General features: G+C 35.9%; 4 protein-coding genes across 7 annotated transcripts; 1 reads left to right on the top strand and 3 right to left on the bottom strand.

The window, feature by feature from the left end:
• The first annotated feature begins 253 nt into the window (after positions 1–253).
• Positions 254–1,547, top strand: LOC149379988 (uncharacterized). The gene is made up of 3 exons (XM_089604086.1): positions 254–264; positions 368–378; positions 863–1,547. Exons 1-3 carry the CDS (start codon positions 254–256, stop codon positions 1,372–1,374), a joined length of 534 nt encoding a protein of 177 aa, XP_089460212.1. The 3' UTR covers positions 1,375–1,547.
• LOC149379989 (AT hook motif DNA-binding family protein) lies at positions 1,540–5,288 on the bottom strand. Its single transcript, XM_089602256.1, has 5 exons — positions 4,325–5,288; positions 3,312–3,403; positions 3,073–3,204; positions 2,820–2,981; positions 1,540–2,206 (listed from the first exon to the last, which is right to left on the bottom strand). The coding sequence occupies exons 1-5, from the start codon at positions 4,776–4,778 to the stop codon at positions 1,862–1,864; spliced, it is 1,185 nt and encodes a 394-aa protein (XP_089458382.1). The 5' UTR covers positions 4,779–5,288; the 3' UTR covers positions 1,540–1,861.
• Positions 5,289–7,153: 1,865 nt separating this feature from the next.
• On the bottom strand, positions 7,154–11,535 carry PLE (Microtubule associated protein (MAP65/ASE1) family protein). Its single transcript, XM_089602255.1, has 12 exons — positions 11,298–11,535; positions 10,424–10,718; positions 10,011–10,259; positions 9,697–9,906; positions 9,460–9,615; positions 9,210–9,369; positions 8,969–9,120; positions 8,776–8,863; positions 8,595–8,668; positions 8,427–8,501; positions 8,044–8,323; positions 7,154–7,827 (listed from the first exon to the last, which is right to left on the bottom strand). The coding sequence occupies exons 2-12, from the start codon at positions 10,700–10,702 to the stop codon at positions 7,343–7,345; spliced, it is 2,208 nt and encodes a 735-aa protein (XP_089458381.1). The 5' UTR covers positions 10,703–10,718; positions 11,298–11,535; the 3' UTR covers positions 7,154–7,342.
• A 987-nt stretch (positions 11,536–12,522) lies between these two features.
• YLS7 (trichome birefringence-like protein (DUF828)) lies at positions 12,523–16,349 on the bottom strand. Of its 4 annotated transcripts, none has more exons than XM_089603539.1 (6): positions 15,992–16,349; positions 15,719–15,768; positions 14,793–15,638; positions 14,250–14,524; positions 13,519–13,833; positions 12,523–13,261 (listed from the first exon to the last, which is right to left on the bottom strand). In XM_089603539.1, exons 3-6 carry the CDS (start codon positions 15,460–15,462, stop codon positions 12,755–12,757), a joined length of 1,767 nt encoding a protein of 588 aa, XP_089459665.1. In that variant the 5' UTR covers positions 15,463–15,638; positions 15,719–15,768; positions 15,992–16,349; the 3' UTR covers positions 12,523–12,754. The 4 variants fall into 4 exon arrangements, with proteins under 4 accessions (XP_089459665.1, XP_089459664.1, XP_089459663.1 ...); XM_089603538.1 differs by having other exon boundaries at positions 15,719–15,784; XM_089603537.1 differs by having other exon boundaries at positions 15,719–15,811.
• Positions 16,350–23,772: the final 7,423 nt, after the last annotated feature.

Below are 23,772 nucleotides of genomic sequence, written 5' to 3' on the forward strand. Positions count from 1 at the left end.
GATATTGGTAATAACGTGAATTCGCAACATTCGAATCTATTCGGCAGTGTTTCTGAAGCGGTTTGGCTTTCATGAAACCGTTGTCGCCACCATCGGTAAGTAATTAATCTCTCTCGAAATTGATCTCTCTCGAATTAATCTCTCACGTTATAACCAATATAGCATTGTTTTACAACACATGATAAACACACGATCGAATCTCGTTTATTTTGACGATATAAGTAACATAAAGACCACATATAATACAATTACAATGACGGAGGGGTAAAGCTGCAGATTTTTTTTGTTCATGGACCAACTTATTATTGGTGACAAAGTCGATGGGTCAAAAATATCATTTTTCCTATTCTTTTTGCCTCAATTACAGTTGCAAAATCAGTATTTGTTTTTTTTTTTATATGTTTTCTATTTTTTTTTCCTTTCACCATAAATTTGAAAATTAGTCTCAAATGGACTACCCCAAAGAAGTCACCATATTCCTAAGCAAGTAAATGGAAATTACACCATGGTCGTTTAGGTCAAGTTATGACAACTTTTTTAATTTATCCGACGAATTTTCTTCGCTAGTTTCGTTATCTACTGAGAAATTTACTAACAAAAAGAAATCCTAAAATATAACGAAATCCAAGACTTGGTGACGTGTCTGATAGATTTTGAGGTACTTTATAGACAAAGTCAAGACAAATTTGCCTCTGCTTTTTGCGTCACGCACCAAAAATATTCTCTCATATTTTTGGTCTGATTATGGTCTCTGATTACGTGGGCATATAAATTATGAAACTCCCAGAAGCTTCCATGTGATACATTTTTTTTAAATTTTTTTTAGAATAGTTGACTTTTTGATTCGCTTAATGAAATAAAGACCTCATAGTGCCGTATCCGATTTTGGTTTCTCACACACACCAAACAGACTATAAATTTGAACAAATCCCATATCAACATCTCTCTCTCGCTGTCACAAGAAAAATCTCCAATAGAAAGACACTAGAGCAGAGACTAAATGTTGGAATTGATAGCCGAGTTGTTTCAAACCCTCTTATCATATTCTGCTTCTGCAACTTGATCATACTGACCATCCTCGCCGCTTCAAAACCCATCAATGTCATCATCAGAGAAAGAGACAATGCCAGAAGAGAGAAACCAGAGTCTGTTACGAGAGAAGAAGACAGAAAAGTAGAGAGTGACAGAAGAGACAGAACTAATGACGAGGACAATCATGATGACAGTGACAGAGACAGAGACAGAGACAGAGACAGAATTGAAGAAGATGATGAGCTGAGGAAAAGGGTCGAGGAATTTATTGAAAAGGTTAACAAAGGCTGGGAAACAGAGTCATTTTCTGCTGTCTCTAGGAAGAGGACATGTGGGTCATAAAGATATTAAATGATCCGATAAATCTTAAGCTGTTGAATTCAAAAGTTCTTTTTTGGTTCTGACACTTTTTTTTTTGGGTGAGGAAGGGTCTTGTAAGTAATGTATAAGTTAAGAACAAGAGAGTAAGATTGGTGATATTTTAATTTAACTAATGAGAGAGATGACTCACAACAATAACATTAATTCATTGAAATTTTAAATTAATCGTACAAATACAAAAGCTCTCAGTAACTAACTTCCTCTTTTTTTCATCTTTCTTCTTCTCAGTACATATCTAAAAAGTTACAGCAATAAGACAAGAGCACAAACCAGGCTAGGTAGAAATACATTATGACAGCATCCAGAAAAAAATTAAAACAAAACAAGAAAAAGGCCTAATATAAGGATTAGAGAGTTGTTCCTAAGCTGAGATCTTAACTTTACTTGAACCTAATGATAATAATGATAATGATATAAAGAGGATACAAATCTGTGTTAACAATAAAAATCAGCAAGAGACCTCGCAGTTCGAGTGGGTGAGGCTTTTCGGCTCCTCTTCCGGAAGAGAAGTCGAATTGTTGTTAAGGCTCTCCGGGGCCGGGTTTCTGTATCCTTGGATCGGATTAAGAGGAGAAGAATTGTTGTTGTTTCCGTCGAGATTGAAAGCTGTCGCGGGGGTTACGATGGGCTTGATTGCGCCGTATAAGACCCTCGAGTCGTCTCCGCCGCCGGAGGAGACTGTGGCGGCGATGATCGGAGGCGGCGGCGGCGATGACATGCTCATCTCTATTCTCTGCTTCTTCGGCTTGTGGTGCTCTTGGTTATGACCCGGCAGAAAACTCCCCACCACCACCTGGAAAGAAAAAAATTAATTACATTGTTGATAATTAATATTTTCAAAAGAGCGGCGGTTTTAAACCCTTTCAAAAATATTGGTTTTTCAAACTGTAAAAAAATAATGTCATGACACTGTAAACAATAAACAAAGTTAGATAGATAAAATTCATAGAATCCAAAACAGCAAGTAACTTTTTAAAAAAAAATGAAACCAGCTCATTAAAACACCGTTTTAGCGGTAAGAACTTTAGACACACTATTTTCGCGTGTAGTTTAAAAAATTAACTGTCACATGCAATTTTCAATATACTGTTTTTGGGGCAATATTTTCAAAAGAGCGGCGGTTTTAAACTTCTTTCAAATCTATTGTTTTTTTCAAACTGTAAAAAAATTATTTCATGAAACTGTAAACAATAAACAAACTAGATAGATAGAACCCAAAACAGTAAAGTAAATTTTTTGATAAAAAATGAAACCAACTTATTAAAACACCATTTTAGCAGTAAGAATTTTAGACGCACTATTTTCGCGTTTAGTTTAAAACAAATTCACCGTCACATGCAATTTTCAACGTAGTGTACTTTTCAGGTTGAGTTTCGGTGATTTGAATTTTTTTTTTTTTTTTTTACCTGAACTGGGCCGGCGGCGACCAAAAGGCCCGCGAGCCCACCGCCCACGACCCGTCCATCGGGGCCCGCCAAGGAGACACTCATTCCGCCAGATCTGCTTTTTGTCCCCTGGATCTCTGTCGGCATGTACGACCCCGAAAGCGAAAGGATCTCGAAACGCCCCTGATATTTATAAAAAAAACATATAATTAAATTGAACGAACATATTTAAAAAATGTCTCAAAGAGAAAAAAAAATAATAATTATGGCAGACCTCGTATGTTAAAGTTCCGCCGGAAGTAGTTGGCTGACGAAGCGTGACGTTCGAAATCGTGCCGTTGGCAGAGAGAATACAGATCGCACGAGCGCCTTGTTGAGAAAAAGTCATGACCTTCATCGTAACATCCTATCAAGAAAGAGAACCATCAACAGAATGTATAGGACTTATTAAGTTAGATACGTAATATAGTTCTAAATTATTTCATTTCCGAGACCATTCAATTATATTATTACCTCGCCGGCGTTAACAGTCAGCACGTGAGGCGTGAAATTCGCACCGACAGAGTACGCGATTCCCGGAACTTGGCTCTGACTCTGACCCTGGCCTACACAAACAATATTCAAGCACTTGCGTCATTCTTCATTAATAAGAAAAAATTAACAGAAATTTTTCGGTCTTTATAATTATGTCTGGTATAGTATTAATCATTATGATTATAGTCGTTAATGCTAAAAGTAAAAGGTTAAATAGTCTAATGTTTTATTGGCAATGCTAATGATTCTGTCACTAATTATTTTCCTTTATTTCCAAACCAAACATCCAGTTTCCAGTGTGGTTTTATTCACAGCTCAGACTCCAGAGGTAAAGTAGAAAACTGACTAAATAAAGAGGCCATAGAAGAATAGAGAGGCAGAGAGAGCCTAATTCTAAAACGTTCCTAGTATAATTTTGAGATTTAGATTCCCCACAATCAATGAACAAAGATAAGAGAAGAGAGACACAGTCAGCAGATATTTCAAGACATGGAATTTTGGTTTTTTCAGACGTCACAGCCAACAGCAGATAACTAAAAAAAGGACACAATGTTCCTTCCAAATATCCAATCCGAGTCAGACTCGGTGACTCAGTCCCACCTCACCTTTATATATAAATTAAAAGTTTATAAACACCAAAAAAATTTGCACTCTCATTCTGTTCAATGTTATGTCAATGGTAACTTCACACACATATTCTTCTGGGCACAAAGGCGCATAACAATTCCGACACATAACAGTAAATTCACAGTAAAAATAAAATCTCACTCTGTCTCTTTCTCTCTCTATCTTTTTCAAAACCCACAAATCAATCCACAAGTTTCCATTCATTCATTAAATTCCAGATCTGATATAAGGAATCTTTCGTGTACGGGTCCACAAAAAAAAAAAAACACATAGCATTACATAACAAAACATTCTCCGAAAAACAAAACAAACAGTCACACCGAAAAAAAAATACCGATCTTTATGCTTACAGTGACAGAAGTTACCTGGGCTTTCGTAAACCTCGTACTTGTTGGTATTGTTACTGTTGTTGTTGTTAATGGTGGTATTGGCGTTGGCTGTGCTGTTGCTGAGGTGAGACTTCTTCGCTGCGGATTCGGCGTTCGATGGCCTTCCACGGCCTCTTTTCCAGGTCGAAAACTCGCCGCCGGAGAGGGGTATCGAAGCCGATATCGGCATCGGAGACAATGCGAGGCTCACGGTTCCGTCTGGGCCGTATTTTCTGGGCCGGCCTCGTTTCTTCTTCACCACTTCAGGTCCAACCGTCCCTGTCGCCGGAGAGGCTTGTTGTTGGGCCGGAATAGCTGGGACGACTCCGAATTGGGCCGGTGGATTTGGGCTTTCCGTTCTCGGAGCGAGCCTGTAACTCTCCGGAGCCTCTTCGCCGCCGCTGACGGAGATCGCGATTCCGCCGGAAGATGAATTCTCTTTCTCCTCCATCGATGAATCTCTTGACTCGGATTATATATGTTTTTGAAATTTGATCGAACACCTCGTGTGCCCTAAAACCCTAGGAGATTTGAGATTTTTTTTGGAGGAGAGAGAACGGAAGTGTTGTTGATCTTTGAGAGCGGAAATGAAGCTCTGACTGAGACTGAGGAGAGAAGGAAAAATTTCCGGAGAGATATTGGAAGACCGACCTAGAAAAGCTGAAGACTTTGACGTGAATGTTGAGATCAAAGCAGAGAGAAGCTAAAATTTCTGAGTTTTTGTGAGCTCAATGATATAGAAACCCGCCATTTTCAGACATGCACTGAGTTTCAGAGCCAAGGTCTGAAGAAAAAAAAAAACAACGGAAAAAAATTAAATAAATTTGAACGAGTTGTAAGAATTACAAGGCAAAAAAAATTACGAATTTTGGGTGTGATTTCAAGAATACTTCCTAAAGTTATGTGAATTTAGGGTTTTGCTGGTAAAGAAGGAGAAATAAATAAAGTAGAAAAAAAATTAAAGAGGAGGAAAAAAAATAAAAAAAAATCATTATAAATATATAATTTAATATTGGTGAATTTAATTAACAATTAATATTTAATTGCAAAATTCAAAGTATAGAATTCGGTTAAGAGAATGGTTCACGTCCGTCTTGGAAATTTAATAAAAGTGAATTTAATAATGAAATTGGGCAGTGATACTAAATGTGAATACTTCTAAAATATGAAATTTCAGTGGAAAAGGAAAAACATATATATATATATATATATATATATATAAATAAAAGCTTATTGTATTTTAAATGGCTGTTTCTTTCTTTTATCATTTAATATAAAGCTATATACATAATTCAAAGCTGTAAAGCAAATGCTGGAGCCATACCAATTTTCCAACTACTGACAAGTTCTTTGTCTTTTCAGTTAAATTAAAGTTGACCATGGAAATTAAATTTGAAAAAATGAAATACCCTCTTAGTTTAAAATATCTACTAGTAATGCCATTGTGCAAACAAACACCATGCTAATGACCCGCAATTATAATAAACTCTAAAAACACAACAAAACATATAGATAAAAATAAAATAAGAGTCCTTTTTATTAGTGGAAATCATTTTTTAGTGCTAGATTACCAGAAAAGAATCTTGGCACAAAAAAATAAAAGAAGGTTTAGCCACAATCGGAAGCATCATTTGTTTGCAAGTTACTTCCAAAGCCTTTTAGAACTGTGGGACTGTTTTGACATTTTCAGACCCTGTGTTCTCAATGGAGAATTACCTAAACCCCAAAAAGGGAACAAAAATACCAGTTCTGGGACCAACCTCTCAAACACCATAAAATATATATGTGAATACACACACAACACAAACACATATTTTCCTTGTGTTTACTTTAGACTACTCTGTTTTTCAATGAAAAATTCCATTTTGTAGATTTTAAAAGTGAAAACATATTAAAATTAGATACACTAGTTGAAAATTATTTAAAATTATACTTTTAACACAAATTCGGATAAAAATACCCATCAATTCTTTCCACTCTCTTTTCTTCTCACACTAAATCCGCCCAAATCCGACGTGCTCCGACGAAATCCGACCCAATCCGAGTGATTCCAATGAGCTTCGACAAAGTTATTCCGGCATTCAACATTCTTCGGGCTCTTCTTCGGGGTTGAAGCTTCTGCGCTCAAAATGACCAAAAAGTAAGATTTTCATCTTTATTTTCGTGTTTTGATTGTTGTAGAATAGTTTTTATAGTGGTTATTTTTTATTATTTGGATTGATTTGGAGTTTTTTCCAATGATTTTTTTATTAATTAAGATGTTTTTCGATGAAATTCATTGATATTTTAGATGAATTCATATGAAATTGATAAAAAAAAAAATTGATTTAAGGTAAATTTACATTTTTTTTAGCGAATTCCACTAAATGGATAGAAAATTTGAGGATAGAGATAAAGAGAAAATAGAGGAAATGAGAAAAATAATAAGATTACTTGGCTGAAATGGAATTTTTGTCTGAATTTGGATCAAAAATTTAATTCCCAATAATATTTCTTCACTTTTTGAGGTCTAAATTTCTCTTTCTAATTTAACAATGAAAGAATTTTTTAATAGCCGTGATGTTCAAACTTCAAAGTGCTTTGTAGCCTCTCACATAAAAGCTCATTAGAATTTGTATGCACATTACAAACATTAACAAAGTCCATTATTGTGACCCGGGTTAATAAATGTGACAGCAATACGAATAATTGAAACCTAAAATTCGTAAAATCTCTGTCACTACTAATTGAGCCTTTCATTTTTTATAATGACAACTTGCACTTTTTTGTTATTTTTTTCTCTTCTTCTTAATAATCCATGTCTTGTCACTTACTAAAACCTTGTACTTTTCAAAGAAATTTTTTAGATCGCCATTAATCAGAAGAAGAAAACACAGTGGGGGTTCGGAATCGAGTCCACGCTCAGTGCTCGTAGACTATTTACACGAAAATCAAACAAGCCAATTACAATTGACTTACAAAAAAAACAAAAAAAATTACCAAGAAACTTCAATCCTCAAATAGCTAACGTATGTATCACACTTGTAGCATCGATGACTTGGAAATCACGTAATAACCCGCTCTTCTTTCCTCGAACGAATATTCGACTTCCTCTGCAACAACTTCGTCAACCTTGCTTGGAGCATAAGGAATCATCAAGTTCGGGACCCCGGGAGTCATGGAAGTATGCATCGGAATCGACGCAGTGTACGGCGTGGTGGGGACGGGAATCGGAAAAGCCCTCGGAGTCTTGTTCTCTTCCTCCGCTGCGATTACGGAGCTCGTGGTCTTTGTAGGAGTTGCGAATGGCATAATGTGAGAAAAAGTAGGAGGAAGAGCTTTCTGTGCCACGTCCTTGTTCGGGTCTTCTGGTAAGTTCGTTGTTGTGTTGTTGGTGGTGGTGGTTTTCGCCGGCGTAGATATTGGGGAGAAGGGTTTGCGCTTCATGGGTGATTCCAATTCTCGTCCGCCGAAAGATTGGTTTCTCACGGGGATACCAGCAACATCCAAGCCTCTCCTAGCTGCACAAAACTATTTTAATCAGAACCTTTTTCTTTTTTATGTTCATTAATATATAGTTCAAGTTTCACTCATATCCATTTCACAGTATAATTGGGTTCAGGTTTCACTCGAATCCATTTCAATTCCCCCTTATAACGGTTATTAATTTTACTTTCTCCATTCGAAGAGAAACAGAACTCTCCCAAAAATCACAGTAGAGTTTAAGAGAGACGCACCGCTAGACAGAGCTGCGACGGCAACGTCTAGATGGTTATTGAAGATGTCGTTTTGGTGTGAACTACGGTCGCTCTTGCGGCTATTTGGACGCGATGCCGTTCTGGAGTGATCGTGCTTTGGTGTCTGAATCATTGCTCCCCCGAGGGAGACCCGTCTGCTGCTTGCTCCTCCCGTTGACATTCGAGGACCTTTTTTAACGCTCGGTTTCGAGGGACTTGGTTTCGACCCGTAAAGCGCTTCTTGTTCGGTTATTATCTGTCCCTGAAGCTTCTTCTGGTCCTGAAAGTAATCAGAGGCGTGAGTCTCTTTTTTTTTTTTTTTTTTTTCCTTTCCGAGTACCGAAAATTGATGGTGAAATATAGTTAAAACAATCTATCAATACCCTCTGTCTACGACGCTCTTGCTCCTTCTCTTGCCGCAGTATGTTGTACTCCTCGAGCATGGAAACAAGTCGGACCTGTTCATCAGTTTACAAAGCACCGTTTGTTTATGAATAAATTATCGTATCCGATTTAGTAAAATTTATTCAATTACCATATACGCTTCTTACCCCATCGTATGTAAATTCGCAGCCTTTTTCTCTCTCCCACGCTAATGTTTTTGAAGCCAATGCCTCCACCATTCCTGTGTGTTATGTACACAAGTCAGCTCAGCAAGTAATGGAGAAAAAACGCAAAAAGTGAAAGATATGAACATGAACTAGAAGCAGTTATCTGGGGACTGTTTTTCACCTGGGAGTTTATTAACTAAAGCACGAGCTTTCTCTGCACGTTTAAGAGTCAGATGAGCTCCTCGTCCAGCATTGTACCGATTGTCATCCTAAGAAAACAAGAATATATTTATTGTAAGTGGAATCTTATAGGAAAAAGCTCGTTAACATGTGTTAAACAGAATTAAACCCAAGAGATACGAAATAACACCAACCCTATTGTACTCCTCAAGCCAACACTCCTCGTCGCACGCAAAGAGCCATTTCTCAACCCTTTCGAGTATTTCCTTTCTACCAAAAGCCTCTTCTTTAATCTTTCCAACCTGAAGCTCCATTTGTTCAAGGATGTAAGAAGGGTCAACGGTGCCTGCAACGGAAAAGCAACGCAGATAGCTTTAAAAACACAAATTTGGTGGTGTTTGTCTAGATATACAAACGATTCATTAATGGAAATACCATTCTCTATCGCTTCAATGGCACAATCCAACCCACTGTCTGCTTCGAGGACCAAATGAGTCTTCCGACAAATTTCCTCTAGCTCCAACCTTTTTTTCAGAACAAGCTCCTTCATCTTACTTGCTTTCAGTTCTTCCAACCGATATACTTCAGTCTCAACCTACCAAAAAAATTAATGTAAATTTCTAACATCAGAAGATGAATAGAATTAAACTATTTACCAAGATGGATCTAGTTTAGCAAAGCTTACATAATTGATGAAGTCTTCAGAGAGTGTGTTGGGCTCAGTTATTTCTTCCTCTGACGCAGCTATGTTCCTAGTCATGTTTTGAAACATTTGTTGCTCCTCTATTGGTGTATCCATCAAGTTCCATAGCTCTAGCATCGTAGTTGCAAGATCTTGTATCTGTTATTACACGAAAATAATCACCAAAAGCCACAGACCAAATATTTTGATGCAAAGAAGGAAACAGACAACACTTCTTACCCTCTGCATTCTCTGTACTTTGACTTCCCGTAACCTTTTTATCCCAGCAGCCAAAAGCTCAATCGTGCCATTGCTTATATTTTTAGATCCTCCAGACTCCCCTAAATCTGGATGAATTTCGTTTATAGTCTGCTGGAAATCAACACCAAGAACTGAGCACAGCGAGTTTAACGCGCAAAGGTGGTCCTGAACCAGCTTCAACCGATCACTCTGCAAATGATAGTGGCAAGTTAGTTAAGCAACAATAAAAAAATATATATATATAAAAAAAACACACACACAATGCAAGGATCATGAAAATAAACAAGTATAACCTTCTCCTTTTGAAGAGCATGAAGCTGTTTGTGTAGTTCTTCGAGCTTTCTCATCGATAAATCTGCTTCATCAACTGCAGTTGATGATTCGTACCCAGTGGACCCTAGAATCTCATTTGAGATACTCCTTATCTCCTTCAGTACTTCCAAGAATTGGTTTCTCCTTTCAGATTTTCTTCTTCTCATCTCTTCTAACTGTGGAAGAGTTTTATTGAGCTCTTCTTTCAAGCTTCCAATGACTTGATCGGACTGATATGAAAAAGCCCACATTAGAATTTTACTTTATCAAGAGTCTTGTCAACGTTAACAATATATATACATATATATATATATATATATATATATATGTATAAAACAATGACTATATAGAACTAATCTAGAAGTTTGACCAGTATTCAAACCAAATCCCTAACCTGCCTGATATGAACCGGTCGCTCTCCCATTGCGGAGCATATAGCCGCCAACTCCGCTTCAGAATCGGCAATGGCTTGGCGCAACTGAGCTCTGCTGCGATTCGCCAGGTCAACTTTTCTTCTGTAAACTTCTAGGCACTCCTGTTCGAGCTCAAACAACATTCTGTCCCGGTCTGTGACGGTCTCTCCGACCTCATCCCAGATGATCTGAAGCTCGTACAGAAGCGTCCCACATGTCGTCTCAGCTTGCTTAAGCGGATCAAGTTGGAGAGTCGGCATTGTTCACTGGATTCCACTGCAGAAACAATGCTCTCAATAACACTTAGGAACCAGAAGCTAAGGACGTACATTTCTACACAGCTTAGGTGATGAGTTGGAGTACTACCATGAAATTTATACTACAACAAAGAAAAACTAGGGTTTCGCTACAAGCATAGTTGTATCCGAACCATGGAAACAAAATCCATAGATAACCCTAAAACCTGGATCTATCTTTAAAAAAATCCTGATCTAGCGAAACATCATTGTCTACAATGTATGATATTAGGTTTCTCACCCAAAAACCCGAATTTTTTTTAATAGACGATCGTAATCAAACCAAGCCTCAATTACTCAAAACACTCAATTAATTATGCAGACTTTCATTTCTAAAAGAAATTCCCATAGTTCAGCTGAAAGACATAGACATCGAAAACCTCCCTCAATTTCTCGACAATTTAAAGTCCGTATCTCGAAAAATACACATTTATAACTCCAAAATTAGAAAATTAGGTCCTTCCGTTTCAGTACATGTCATTTTTCCTGCGAAATTTGCTGGCAGTTGGATAATGTAGCGAATTAACAGAACCGAAAAGAGAAAAATCTGAAACCGAACCTGAGAGACACCAATCTGTACGATCTTCAACAAATTATCTTAGCAGAGGCGAGAACGATTCGCAAAATTTCCAGTTTCTATATTTCTTGCGGAGGAGCGAGTTTTGGACGTTCTTGGAAAGTGTGGGAAAATAAGTATTTAAGAGGTTTGAATTTCTGATAAGGAAAAAAATAAAGAAATGAAATGAAAGATAGGGTTTGAGTTTAGTGATAGCCGTTTGAAAGAGAAAAGACGACCGTTGTATAGCACAACCAAAGGATTTTGTTCTTTAATGATGAGAGAGAGGGGTTTCGTATTTATTTTATTTAATTTATTTTTTCATGTGAAAGTGAACGTACCCAGATTTGAATTTCAAATTTCTTAGAGTGAGTCAGATTCTAATCTATGCGGTGAAGTTACAGTTTTGGGGCTTGGATTAACCAATGGAGTTTTGACACGTTGCTAAGTTAGGTGAAGGCCTGGAAATTTTTGTTACGGCCGTCGTTTTTGGTGTTCCTGGTTTCCTAGATTGTCGTTTGGTTTTGTCGTCGTTTTTTTATTTCTGTTTATTTTGTAGAATTTCTTTGGGTCGCTCTCTCAAGTGCCAAGATAACAAAGGTTTCACTCTCTCTTTTTTCCCTCAAGAATCTGTTCTGATTTAGAGTTAAATAAAGCGTTTTACAATAAATGACGATAATAGATATTTAGCTTAGCTTTAGTTTATAAGTTTATTGGGGACTAATATTTGCGTGTATTTTGAAGATGCTTGACAAGGCACACGTCTGTCATGGACAAAGGCTAAATCTCGCATCAAGTTAACGTGTCATATTATTGCTGTTGTTTGCCTGTTAATGACATTTTTTTTTTTTTATAAAACCTGTTAATGACATTTAATATATACTAAAATTCGCTGTAATGAGAGACCTAACAATTACTGCTAATGGAATGCAAATCCGTTATGTTTTTATATTATTATTATTAGGGATTTACCTCTTATCCGGAACTCATTTCTCTAGGAAAAACCAAAACTGCATTTTTTGGCATTATTGGCAAATTAAATTAAATTTCGGAATACATAAAAGCTCGTCCGTTTCAATTAAATATATCATATTGAAAGTTTGATACTATCAGTTTATTAACGTAATAAGCTCTTTTTTTTTTTTTTAAAGTTACAAGTTTGAGTCTAGAAAAAAGGCCAAAAATCCAACAAGGGAAAAAGAACATAGTTACAGACAAAAAAACAAAATGAGACGGCTAAGAGAAACTTCGTCCAATTGAATTCTGAACCATACCAACCAAAAATTTGAACCACATATCAAATCAGTAACAGCTTTCACTTCTCTCTGTTTATACAACCGTAAATTTTACAACAAATAAAAAAAAAAAATATGGGCTGTATGTGATACACATACATCTAGTTACATAATTGGAGGAAAAACTAGCAGAGCTAATCATCATCTCATCTTTTTTATAGAACCTCACGACGAGGAGTTCGAAAGGTCTTCTTCGTGGGCTCTTCTCACGAGCTCGAGAACGAGCTCGTTCCAGGTGTCGACCGGGCCGGGCATACACCAATGCAGGCAATCCTGCGGCGGAGGCTTCCCGTGGGGCCCGCGCTTGGTCACCTTGTTCGGGTCCAAGCTCCGGTACGGGCCCGGATGGCCATCGTGGCGGTACTCAAACACCCTCGTGATGTCCATCATCTTCGTCCTCGACCCCGACCCCTTCTTCGAGGCCGCCCTATCGAAACCCGCCACCTGTTTCTCGTGCATCGCGTTCGTGAACCCGTTCTCGACGACCTCCCCGAGGGAGAGAGGCTTCGTCTTTCCGGTGCACGACCCGCCCGTGTTCCACGCCCCGCCCTCGTAGTGGTCCGGCGAGAACGATCGCACGATTGTCAGCCCCGTGTAGTTCGGGTGCGTGTTTAGCGCCGTTAGGATCGTCTCGACCGAGATCCCGAACGCTTCGATGTTGTTGACCGTCATCTAAATGAATATTAAAATTGATTTCCGTTAAATTTTTAAGGTGTTTTGACTAAATAGGGAATTGAAATGAATGAATTTGCAAAATAGCTCAAATTTTGTCTAAAATTAATGAAATAGCTGTGATTAAATTTTAAAAGTGATAAAATGCTTTTATAAATCTCAAAAAATTTGTTCAGCGTAAAAAATTTCCTTTTAGAATAAAAAAAAAAAATTAGTTTATATGTTTAACAAAAAAAGGCTATAACATTCAGATTTACCTTCACTGTCGGAGACTGGTTCGGGTCGGGTCGCCAGAGCTGACCACCGACGGCCTCGTTGTTGAGGAGATAGACGGACTGCTTGGCGAACCAGTGGCCGGAAGAGAGAACGATCACGTCGAAGCTCAAGAAGTGTTCCATTATGATTTCATCGGGGGCGTCTAGGTGAAGCTTCACGACCCCCGGAGCAAAGTCTACGGGCTCGTTCGTCTGCTTCACGAGCCACGAGGACCAAATCCTTACGACCATCGTCGAAGTCGACTTGAAATAGTACCGCTGCATTTTCTTGTTACCCCTGTTTTTCGGAACTTCTACCTGAAATCAATACAGAGAGTTTCGCTCTTAAAACAAGGTACTCTACTAGCAGCAGAGCGAATTGCATAACGGCACGCTTAATCATAATTAGCCATAAACAGGTTGATCGGGGAAGGTTACTCATTAAATCGCCACCGAAAGGATGTGCACATCTCAATTAGAGTTGCTAAGATCCCGATTGAATTACATTTAGCTAACCATTTCGCATAGTAGGCCATGTAAAATGGTTGTTGCATCAGTGTGATCAGTTTCAATGATAAATTCACGTTATAATGTATAAAATAACTAACAGATTTAGTTTCGAAGCGTTGTTTATAAACTTTTTAAAAATGTACATGATAAATTAGGTTTTTCCTTTTTTAAGTTAATTTATTCCTGCTTCTTTAGATTGACAACACGAGAAAGTTCGCAATTACCTGCCAAAGAATGCACAGCAATGATTCCATCTGATTTCGAGCGACAGAGTCACCGATGAAGGCGATTGTCTTCCCACGCATCAACTCGAGAAATTTTTGAGGGTCGAAACGAGGGAGATCGCACTTTTCGGGCTTCCATCGCCAATTCTCGTAGTCCTTGTCGGGTCTCCCATTACCCTGGCAATTTTGCATCTGAGTCAACACAGGGCACGTATTGTTTGTGTATAACGGTCCTCTCGAATCATAAACCCACGTCCCTTGGTATAGATCACAACCTACATCACAGCACACCCACAAAACCAACTTTTAAATCCAACAAAAACCCACAGTGCAATCTAAGCTAGGAGAAAATTATTAGTCCTCAAATAGATAAATTGCTCTCCTGTAGAAGGAAAATATATATTCAGTGCAAAGGCAGCGATGAAACCTAACAATATCCTGAATGCAATGATAGGTTATACTCTACGGAAAATAACAATATATACATTAATTATGTTTTAATTTCTTTGTTGCTTGAAAAAGAATGTTTCTCAGCTCATTTACCTGAATCGTCCTTGCTCGGAGGGCTGGGAAGTGTATTATCACCCGTATCTTTGGTTCCCATGGTGTCACTGCTTTGACTACTGTTACCACTAGTGTTTGATGATAACGTGACATCCTTAACTTGGTCTCCGAACGGCAAATCGGAAGACAAAACAGGACGAGATTTCAATGTATCTTCTACTTTCTCGGTATCCGAAAGGTTCGACGAACTACCTGAACTCAAGGGAACTCGTGGATCGGACTCATCGGATACATTTAAATTCTCTCCGGCTGATGAGCCGGTCGAAACTACAGGCACTACTATGACTCGATCTTTAGACTCGGTTGTTTCTGAAACATTCACGGGCTCCTGAAAACCATTATCAGAGGAGGGTAAAGAAGGACCTGATCGAGTCGTGGAAACTTGCGAATCGGAATCATCGGACACGTTATCGTCCTGGGGAAGATCGGAAACTGGGCTGTTTGAAGATAGTATCGACACGTCTAATCGGTCGGAGCTATCGACGGAGTAAAAATAGCCACGGACTGTTGAACCAACGGGGTTCGAGACGAGAATCAAACAGCCCAAAGCCAAGAACAAAGCCAATCCTCCAAACGAAACGGCTATCCAAGAAAGAGTTCTTGGATACGCGTTAGCTGATTGGTTTCCCTTTGAAGTTGTCCAGGTCATGACTTTTGATTTTTTTTCCTTCCCAGATTTAGAAATCTCCAATGTGAAACATAGAACCCTAAAATGAACCGAATTACTTTCCTAACCTGAAACTTAAATCTCTATTCTTATGACCACCAAATCCAGTACTCTAAGCTTCCTAATTGCGACTCTCAACTTATCTTCCTTGAACAATCCTGCAGAAATTAGGAAGTTTTACGTGAGAGCTACGTAATTAGAGTTTAATTAAGGAAAGCTATATCAAACGAAAATGGACCTGAAAACGAAAGACAATATGAGCGTTGAACTCTCCTTCTAGTTATATATCTGCTTGGTAATCGAACTGTCAATTATGGAAACACGTGAAGATCTGTGGATCGAAGAACTTTAATTTAAGAAGAGTATATAGTATTTTTAGCAAATTAATATATTTCAGCATTTGGCAAAAATTAGTCCTCACGTGCCTTGCACATGTGGGTGCATTTGAGAAAGAAAGAAAAAACAATCTGATTTACGAAATGAAACCCATATCAAGAAACAGAGCAAATACCTGCAAGATACTGGATGTCGCAAGTACCCCTATAGACGAAACCCGAAAGTCCCTTGAGCCACGACGAGTCTTATGTCCAATTTGGTCAATTCGATCTCTACTCAGGAAAAAGACCTTGCTGAAATGCTTCTCCGACTGGATATCAATGTTCTTCAGAATTCAGATCAGTCTGATCGGCTTGAAGATCATCTGAGCCGAAAAATGATCCCTCAAAAGCCTCAATATATATAACTACTTAAATTATTGAAAACGAACTTGTCCTTCTAATCTAGCGATCTCTATTTTATTATTATTATTTTTTTTTGACAGATCTCTTTGTTTTTATTATGAGAGAATAATTTGCGGCAAATGAAGCGGGGTTTAATGAAACTCCTGTTTTTTTTTTTTTTTTTTTGGAAGGAAATGAAACTCCTGTTATTTACTACTTTTCTGGAAGGTTGGCTGTCAATTACGAAAAAGCCCTTTAGTTTTTTTAATAAATAATATTGTATCGTGGGAAAATATTGAGAGAGGATATGTTAGAACTTAGACCGTCAGTCACACTTGTCCTTCAAAAGATGTGTATATTAATGATGTACCAAAATTTGATTTTGTATTTGGGGTTCAATGAAAAACAAATTACAAAACTATTTTTTTAGGAGCAAAAAAAAAAAAAAGAGTTTTACAATACGAAAAAATGGAAGTTTTTCTAATGAACGAGAATGGTCCGAGATTAAAATTTAAAAATATTAAAATTTAAAAATATTTAAATTAAACAATATTTAAATTTAAAAATATTTTTTAGAATTAATTTTAAGAAGTTTTTAGATTGCACCAATCAAAGGTTTTTGTTGAATTCTCGAGAAAACTATAAAAGTTCATGAAAATAAAATTAATTTCAAAACACTTTAAATATAATTTAAACAAATTTGATCAATTGATAAAATTATTTAATTTTATTTTTTAAATATGATTTTCATTTACTAGGGAGAATAAATATTAAATTTTAATGAGATAAGGTCCATAAGGACCACAATGCAACAATTAAAAGAATCGCTTAAAAAACTTATTTCATTACTTTTAATGACTTAGTTTGGGTGACAAGACATCTTTCTTGTGAGAAGACATCTGCGAGAAAGGACGAGAGTTCAACTTTTAAAAAACACAATATTGACGTTTGAAGATTAGATCATGTAATTTGTGTTTAAATGTTTAATGTAATTGGTGATATGATATATGATATAAAATTGAATTATTCAGAGAAAAAATAAACTTTCTATCAGTATTCTTAAATAACTATGAGACGGGATATGGCATAAATGCTTATATTAGAATGTGAGTGCAATGTTTTATTATAATGTTGTATAACTTAAAAAAAATTAATTATATTTTTACAAGATAAATTATTCTGTGTTCTCGATATATCAAGGATAGTCCCACATCGACTGGGTATTACGATCCTGGGCTCTTTATAAGGTTTGTGGGTTACTCCTCTAATTACCAAGCTTGGTTTTAGATGGAACCCCACACATTTAAGATGGTATCAGAGCGGGGCCCATTCTCGGTTGTGGGCTACCTGATCGGGCCTATACTTCACGCTTCCAGTGCCGATGTGTGCCTGTGCGCGTGAGGGGGTGTATCAAGGATAGTCCCACATCGACTGGGTATTACGATCCTGGGCTCTTTATAAGGTTTGTGGGTTACTCATCTAATTACCAAGCTTGGTTTTAGATGGAACCCCACACCTTTAAGATGGTATCAGAGCGGCACAGGCACTGGAAGCGTGAAGTATAGGCCCGATCAGGTAGCCCACAACCGAGAATGGGCCCCGCTCTGATACCATCTTAAAGGTGTGGGGTTCCATCTAAAACCAAGCTTGGTAATTAGAGGAGTAACCCACAAACCTTATAAAGAGCCCAGGATCGTAATACCCAGTCGATGTGAGACTATCCTTGATACGATATAGTGGTATATAATAGACTGTTCAATTAGACTGTGATTATAATAGAATCAATCAGACTAGTCTTAACTCTTAATATTAAAAAGTTTCTAATGATTTAATGATAAATACGTGACCTAAAATACAACGGAGTGCCCTTTTTAAAAAAAAAATGGGCCTACAATGGCGATCCCCAATATAAAATGAATCTCTAATTATATTGCTAATTTATTTATTGTTAATAGTTATAAATTTTCTAAATGTGTCGTATCTAAATCAAATATTAATGTGATGTGGAGTTGTGATCTATTTGTTTCGACAAGAAAGGTCAAGATTCATTTTCGATCAATTTTTTTCCGAAGGAACGTTCACATAAATATCTAAACTTTAACATTAAATAATATTTTTGCAGATCTTTGTTAATAAATGATATCATGTGTAGATCACATGCGAAAGCGATGGTGATTTGTTTATTTATTTGATTTCCATTTATAACAAATAATAATATTAATAACGAAAGGTCAAGGTTCATTTTCATTCCTGTTTCAAATAGATATGAGTTATTTGTAAGAGTTTATCTTGCTGCAATTTTTTTGTATTTACTCTTTATCAACATCATCAATAATACATTACAGATTTCGATCTTTAAAAAAATAAAAAATAAAAAAATAAATTAAATTAAATGTCAATGTTGCTTGATACTTGTAGAGTTGCAAACAGTGACAACTCCGTGTTTTGAGGTTAAGATTCTAAATAGGAATATTTGGATATAATACAGTATATTTAAAGATGATGGTTGATACATCATACATCACAATTAACAATATTCATTTGAATTTGATAGTTTATTAACATTAAAATCTATATTCGAATATAATCGAAGAAAAAAACAGCAAATTTAATTTTTTAAAAAACATGTTTACCACTGTTTTCGTGAAATCTTATCGTCATAACAAATTTAAACAATATTAATTTTTTAGTGTCTAATTACTAAATGTTTTCATGCCGATATGTACATTTTATCGGCCTAACAAATTTATAAACATATCTGTATGAATTCAATAATCATATTAAATATGTATTTAGGATCGTCACTAATAACCTTTTGAAATCAACAAAAAAAAAAAAAAAAAATTATATATATGCACTGTTAAATAAAAGTTTTGGTAATAACTATTGTCATTATCGCTAAATCAGATCCCTAAAAAATTAAAGTGTTTATTTCACTTTTTTATATAAAAGTTGTTTCAACTTTCATAAGAGGTGATCAATAATATATAATAAATTATATATATATATATGAAAAAAAAAATATAGGGTATAAGTATAACCTGGAAACACCTTCTCAATTACACCCTTCGTCTTCTCTACCTTTTGATGAAGTTGCTGCAAATAGTTTTGGAGACGATGTTGGTAAAAGCAAGATGTGCCTATGAAATATTTATTTCTTTTTTTCTTTTGGACATGTATGAATGAACTATTAATATGTGTGATTCACATGTTAGAGATGATTTTATTTTATTTTATATCGTGACTAGAGATTAAAAGAAACAGACTATATTTGGCAGTTCGAATCCATGCACTTTGAATACATGATTGAATATTTTTTTTGGATATTGTAGATGATTCTTTGTAATTTGATGATCGAAATACTGATTGGTGAGTAAAATGGACTGTGCGCTGTTATAATTAGTCATAGTAACTGCATAACGATTACCTTTATGAAGTATAGAAATTATGTTTTATTTTTTTCTCAATGTTAGAACAAACTTGTGTAGGAACATATCTCATACTTTGTTATGAAATATATTGCCATAAACTGGAGATGTCCATTGATTTTATTACTCCATAAAAGTTATAGAAATTATAAGAAATGTTTGAACCGATCATTAGCAAAGTAGCAATTATTGACAACTTTAAAATTAATTATTATTTTATAGGTAATTATTTTCAGTTTACAATAATATTACTCTGACTTTAATTGTTTTTTCATTTAGATATTTCATACATATATTTAATAAAGTATCAAAATTTGATGAGTACAATGATGTAACAATTTCAAGAATAGAAGTATATTTGCATTTTGGACGAAAATATTTATTGACATTTAATACTTTATTTATTTTCTTTCACACTTCCATTTTACATCTCAATGCTCTTTCTTTATTTTGTTTTTAAACCGTGGGCGACACCACGGGGAGAATATCATTAAAACTCTCACGTATGACGGTGGAAAACCTTGGTTACACTCAAGGGTTAATACCGCAGTGGTCGTGCTCGGCCTCTAAATAAGCACAAGGAGGAACCGAGCCCAACCACCGGGCGCCCGTCTCAAAATTAAGAGCAAAACTAGCAAGGTTATGGGCAACCTTATTACAATCCCGAGAATGAAAACCAAAGTCTAGATTATCAAAATTAGGCCTAAGCATCAAAATATCATCAATGAACGTACCAAGCTCCGAAATCGGGGAAATACCATGGCGAATGGCCGACAGCACCTCGAGGCAATCGGATTGGATCACCACATTCTTCCAACCTAAATCCAACGCAAATATCATACCTTGGAGAATCGCCGATGCTTCCGATAGTTGAGGAGAGAGACCTTGATGCCGGGTGACAATCTCCTATCCGAGAACCACCCCAAAGAGTCCCGTGCGATGCACCCAATCCCGAACCTCCGAGCGTGAGGACGTACCGCTGCGTCGACAGAGATCGCAATCGTGCCATCTGGCGGAGGCCTCCACTCCCGACTCGGGCAAGGAGGGACAGCTCCACGGGGCCCACTCGTAGCTTCCCGAAAGTCTTGAACGAAGCCCCCCGTCCACTCCACGAGGTCCCCCGGGTTTCACACTTTTTTTCCGGCGTAAACATTGTTCCTGTGGTTCCAAAGTTCCCAAATTAAAGAAATAAAGAGTTACAATTCTAGAAATCTACTGATCACATTCAAACTCAATTTTTAAACTAAAAAGAACAATTTTTCCCCTTTATATTTCCTATTTTTTTAGGCGCATGTTAAAAAATTATTAAAGAACAAAAAAGTAATGAAAAATTGTCACATTCTAACATAAATTAATCAATTCATAGAATTCGACAAAATAAGATTAAAAAAAATTAATGTACAATGATTTTCCATTGAATTTGAAACTTTTTTTAATTATTATTATTTACTAATTTGGATGGTTTTAAGTTATGTCCTTTGTGTTCTTAAGTAAGATATGTGTGTTATCGCGTCATTGTTATATTATATACACTTACTTAAAAAATTATAATGAGGATCAAAGCGCGAATCGAATCCTCGAGAACAGACAATAAATCAAAATAAAATTTTTGAGTCGTATTCTCGAATGAAATTCTCAACAAAGCTCTTGTAGCTTGCTGTCGACCTGCCCACGTGGAATATCCGCGTGTAGTACTCCTGAGGAATACCCAAGCATAGTATCCCCCACCTATTAACTCGTAAAGTATTTACGCAGAGTATACCCGACGAAGTATCCGCGCCTAAAGATGGACATTTTGGCATATTAAAATTAATCGGTCGATTAATTTACATTTTTATCGGTCTAAATTAATCGAATTTGATAAAAATTAGCTAAATGATATTTGGGTAATTTAGCAAAATAGTCAACGTTTTGTAAATATTATGTAAATAGTCATCTGATTTTATTTACACATCTAAGTTTACTAAAATGCTCCAATTACATTCTTGCTCAATCATACTTTCTTAAAAAGTTTAAATAAAAGAAAAAACCCAATAAATCGGGTATGGAATGCGAGAATCGAGGGCATTAAAGACCAAATTGATAACCGCACGCAAAACGATTATTCATTTTCTCGCATTTGAAAAAAAAAATGAATAAGGAATCCGGAAGTTCCTCTTTCTTCCCCGATGAGCATACCACTTCGTCTTCCCCGTCGAGGATCTTCAGTTGCCGAAAATATAACAGGTACGCATATTTAGATTAGTATTTACATTATTTTGAAAAAAGGTTTACCCACAAAAAGGGAAAAAGAGATATGGGTTAGTTTGAATCGATTATTGAATATTCCCCGATTTTGGGTTAATCTTCAAACCCAGATGTGTAAATGAACATTTCGGTTAATCTTTCCCGAAAACATTGATTTTTATGTTAAACCCCATAAATCAAGTAGACGAAATTTGGGGGTTTCGGGTTATATATGGCTTGATGTGTTAATAATGAATAGAAAATATATTTAAAGCAATTTATATTTAAAAAATGTTCATACTTTCGTGAAAATATGATTGCATGTGCATGTCGATGATTTAGGTATGAAATTATTCGTGAATATGATGTCTATGTACTTTACATGTATTGGTATGTCGACTTGGTGTAATTTAAATAGGAATATTTACAAGTATTTTGGCTATTTTATTTACAAATATTTAAATAGAAATAGCTTACATTTCAATATCAGTTGTGAAGATGTGTAAATCTTGTTAGGAAAATTGTAATCCGATTAAGCGTACACATCAATTATAGATGTTTTCTTTTGTTTATGGTTATTGTGTAATTCGTTAGGAATTTAAACATATTTCAAAGCATGACGTATCAGCAAAAATATACATTTCAAAGTATTTAAACAGAAGCTCTCATCGTCCAACAACAACCGACATTCAAACAAACAACACTATATTGTGTTTTGCTAGATCTCAGAACCTTGAATCCAAAGTTACCGCAAAGTGCAATCATTCTCATAGCCGATACAAGAACATCATTTCGCATAAAAACATTGTTGACATTAACATCAAAATTCATGGGGAAGTTTTTCAAATCAAGGTCATCAAATATAACAGGTTGTAAATCATTTTGATTACATTCTGTATTTTCACCGCATGACAATGAATTATGATTTTCCAGCCATTGTCTCTCAAAAAGCTTAACTGCAACATAACAACGACAGTAAATATATGTAAATAGAATGGTAATTTAACGTAAACCTGCGCGATTATGGAAAAAATATTCAAACAATAAAGAACCACACTTGATTCCATCAAAGAAAAATCAGCCATCTTGTAAATCGGTGCAATCTCCGGACGTTGAAATGAAAAAAATGAGCGCTCGAAATACAACTAATAAGGAAATATAACTAATAAGTAAACGAAATAAGGAATTGAATTCAAGAATATTGAAAAATAATGAGGTCCGATATATAGGGATGCGAAAAAAGGAAACAAACTACCCAGTGTATTTAAATCGGTTCCCAAAATAAAGGATCCGAGTTACACAACACGGTTTTGTTTAATTTGAATTTCGGCAGACATGAAAAATTTCAAATGTTACAATATTACGTATACAAAAAAGGAAATGACACAAACTGGAAAGTGTAAAAAATCATGATAGATCCACGTCATTCTAGTGACTATTTACATAATATTTACAAAACGTTGGTTATTTGACAATGCTAAACGGTTAGCTATTTTGCTAATTTTTTGTTAATTTTAATCAATTATATCATGGTTAACCAACTACCCAGAGAAATAATATTGACACTAACGGTTCATTAGTTAACCGTTTTAAATACCACGTTTAATCGATTAAATCTTTCAACGTTTTGAACTATTAATGATCAATTGTTAACTGTTCAACATATTTAAAAATTTACCCGATTAATTAGTTAGTCCACCTTTATCTGCGGCAAGTGGAATTTGCCATTGAAGTCACAACAACACCACATTATTTCATTTGTATCACAAATGAGTCTAAATTGCATTCGTGTTTTTTTTTTTTTTTTTTTTTTCATATTTGTCATCTATACAATGTCTTAATTACCCTTCTATTTTATATCCAACAAGAATCCATACCCACACCAAAACCTTAATCTCTCATCAAATTTCCTCCCAAAC

Source organism: Urtica dioica, chromosome 12, assembly GCF_054948205.1.
Source record: "Urtica dioica subsp. dioica isolate 48M chromosome 12, U.dioica_male_clone48M_v1_H2, whole genome shotgun sequence".
Lineage (NCBI taxonomy): Eukaryota > Viridiplantae > Streptophyta > Magnoliopsida > Rosales > Urticaceae > Urtica > Urtica dioica.

Bases quoted from the DNA above. Each gene is read 5' to 3' on its own strand.
- LOC149379989 (XM_089602256.1), bottom strand. From the start codon at position 4,778: ATGGAGGAGAAAGAGAATTCATCTTCCGGCGGAATCGCGATCTCCGTC. The intron at 3,205-3,311 runs GTAATAATATAA...CTTTCTTGATAG, and splicing joins TGACTGTTAACGCCGGCGAG to GATGTTACGATGAAGGTCAT. The intron at 2,207-2,819 runs GTAAAAAAAAAA...TTTTCTTTCCAG, and splicing joins TCGCCGCCGGCCCAGTTCAG to GTGGTGGTGGGGAGTTTTCT.
- PLE (XM_089602255.1), bottom strand. From the start codon at position 10,702: ATGCCGACTCTCCAACTTGATCCGCTTAAGCAAGCTGAGACGACATGT. The intron at 10,260-10,423 runs GTTAGGGATTTG...TTTTCATATCAG, and splicing joins GACCGGTTCATATCAGGCAG to TCCGATCAAGTCATTGGAAG. The intron at 7,828-8,043 runs GTGCGTCTCTCT...AGTTTTGTGCAG, and splicing joins CGTCGCAGCTCTGTCTAGCG to CTAGGAGAGGCTTGGATGTT.
- YLS7 (XM_089603540.1), bottom strand. From the start codon at position 15,462: ATGACCTGGACAACTTCAAAGGGAAACCAATCAGCTAACGCGTATCCA. The intron at 14,525-14,792 runs GTAAATGAGCTG...GCTGTGATGTAG, and splicing joins TCCGAGCAAGGACGATTCAG to GTTGTGATCTATACCAAGGG. The intron at 13,262-13,518 runs GTAAATCTGAAT...ATATTCATTTAG, and splicing joins ACCAGTCTCCGACAGTGAAG to ATGACGGTCAACAACATCGA.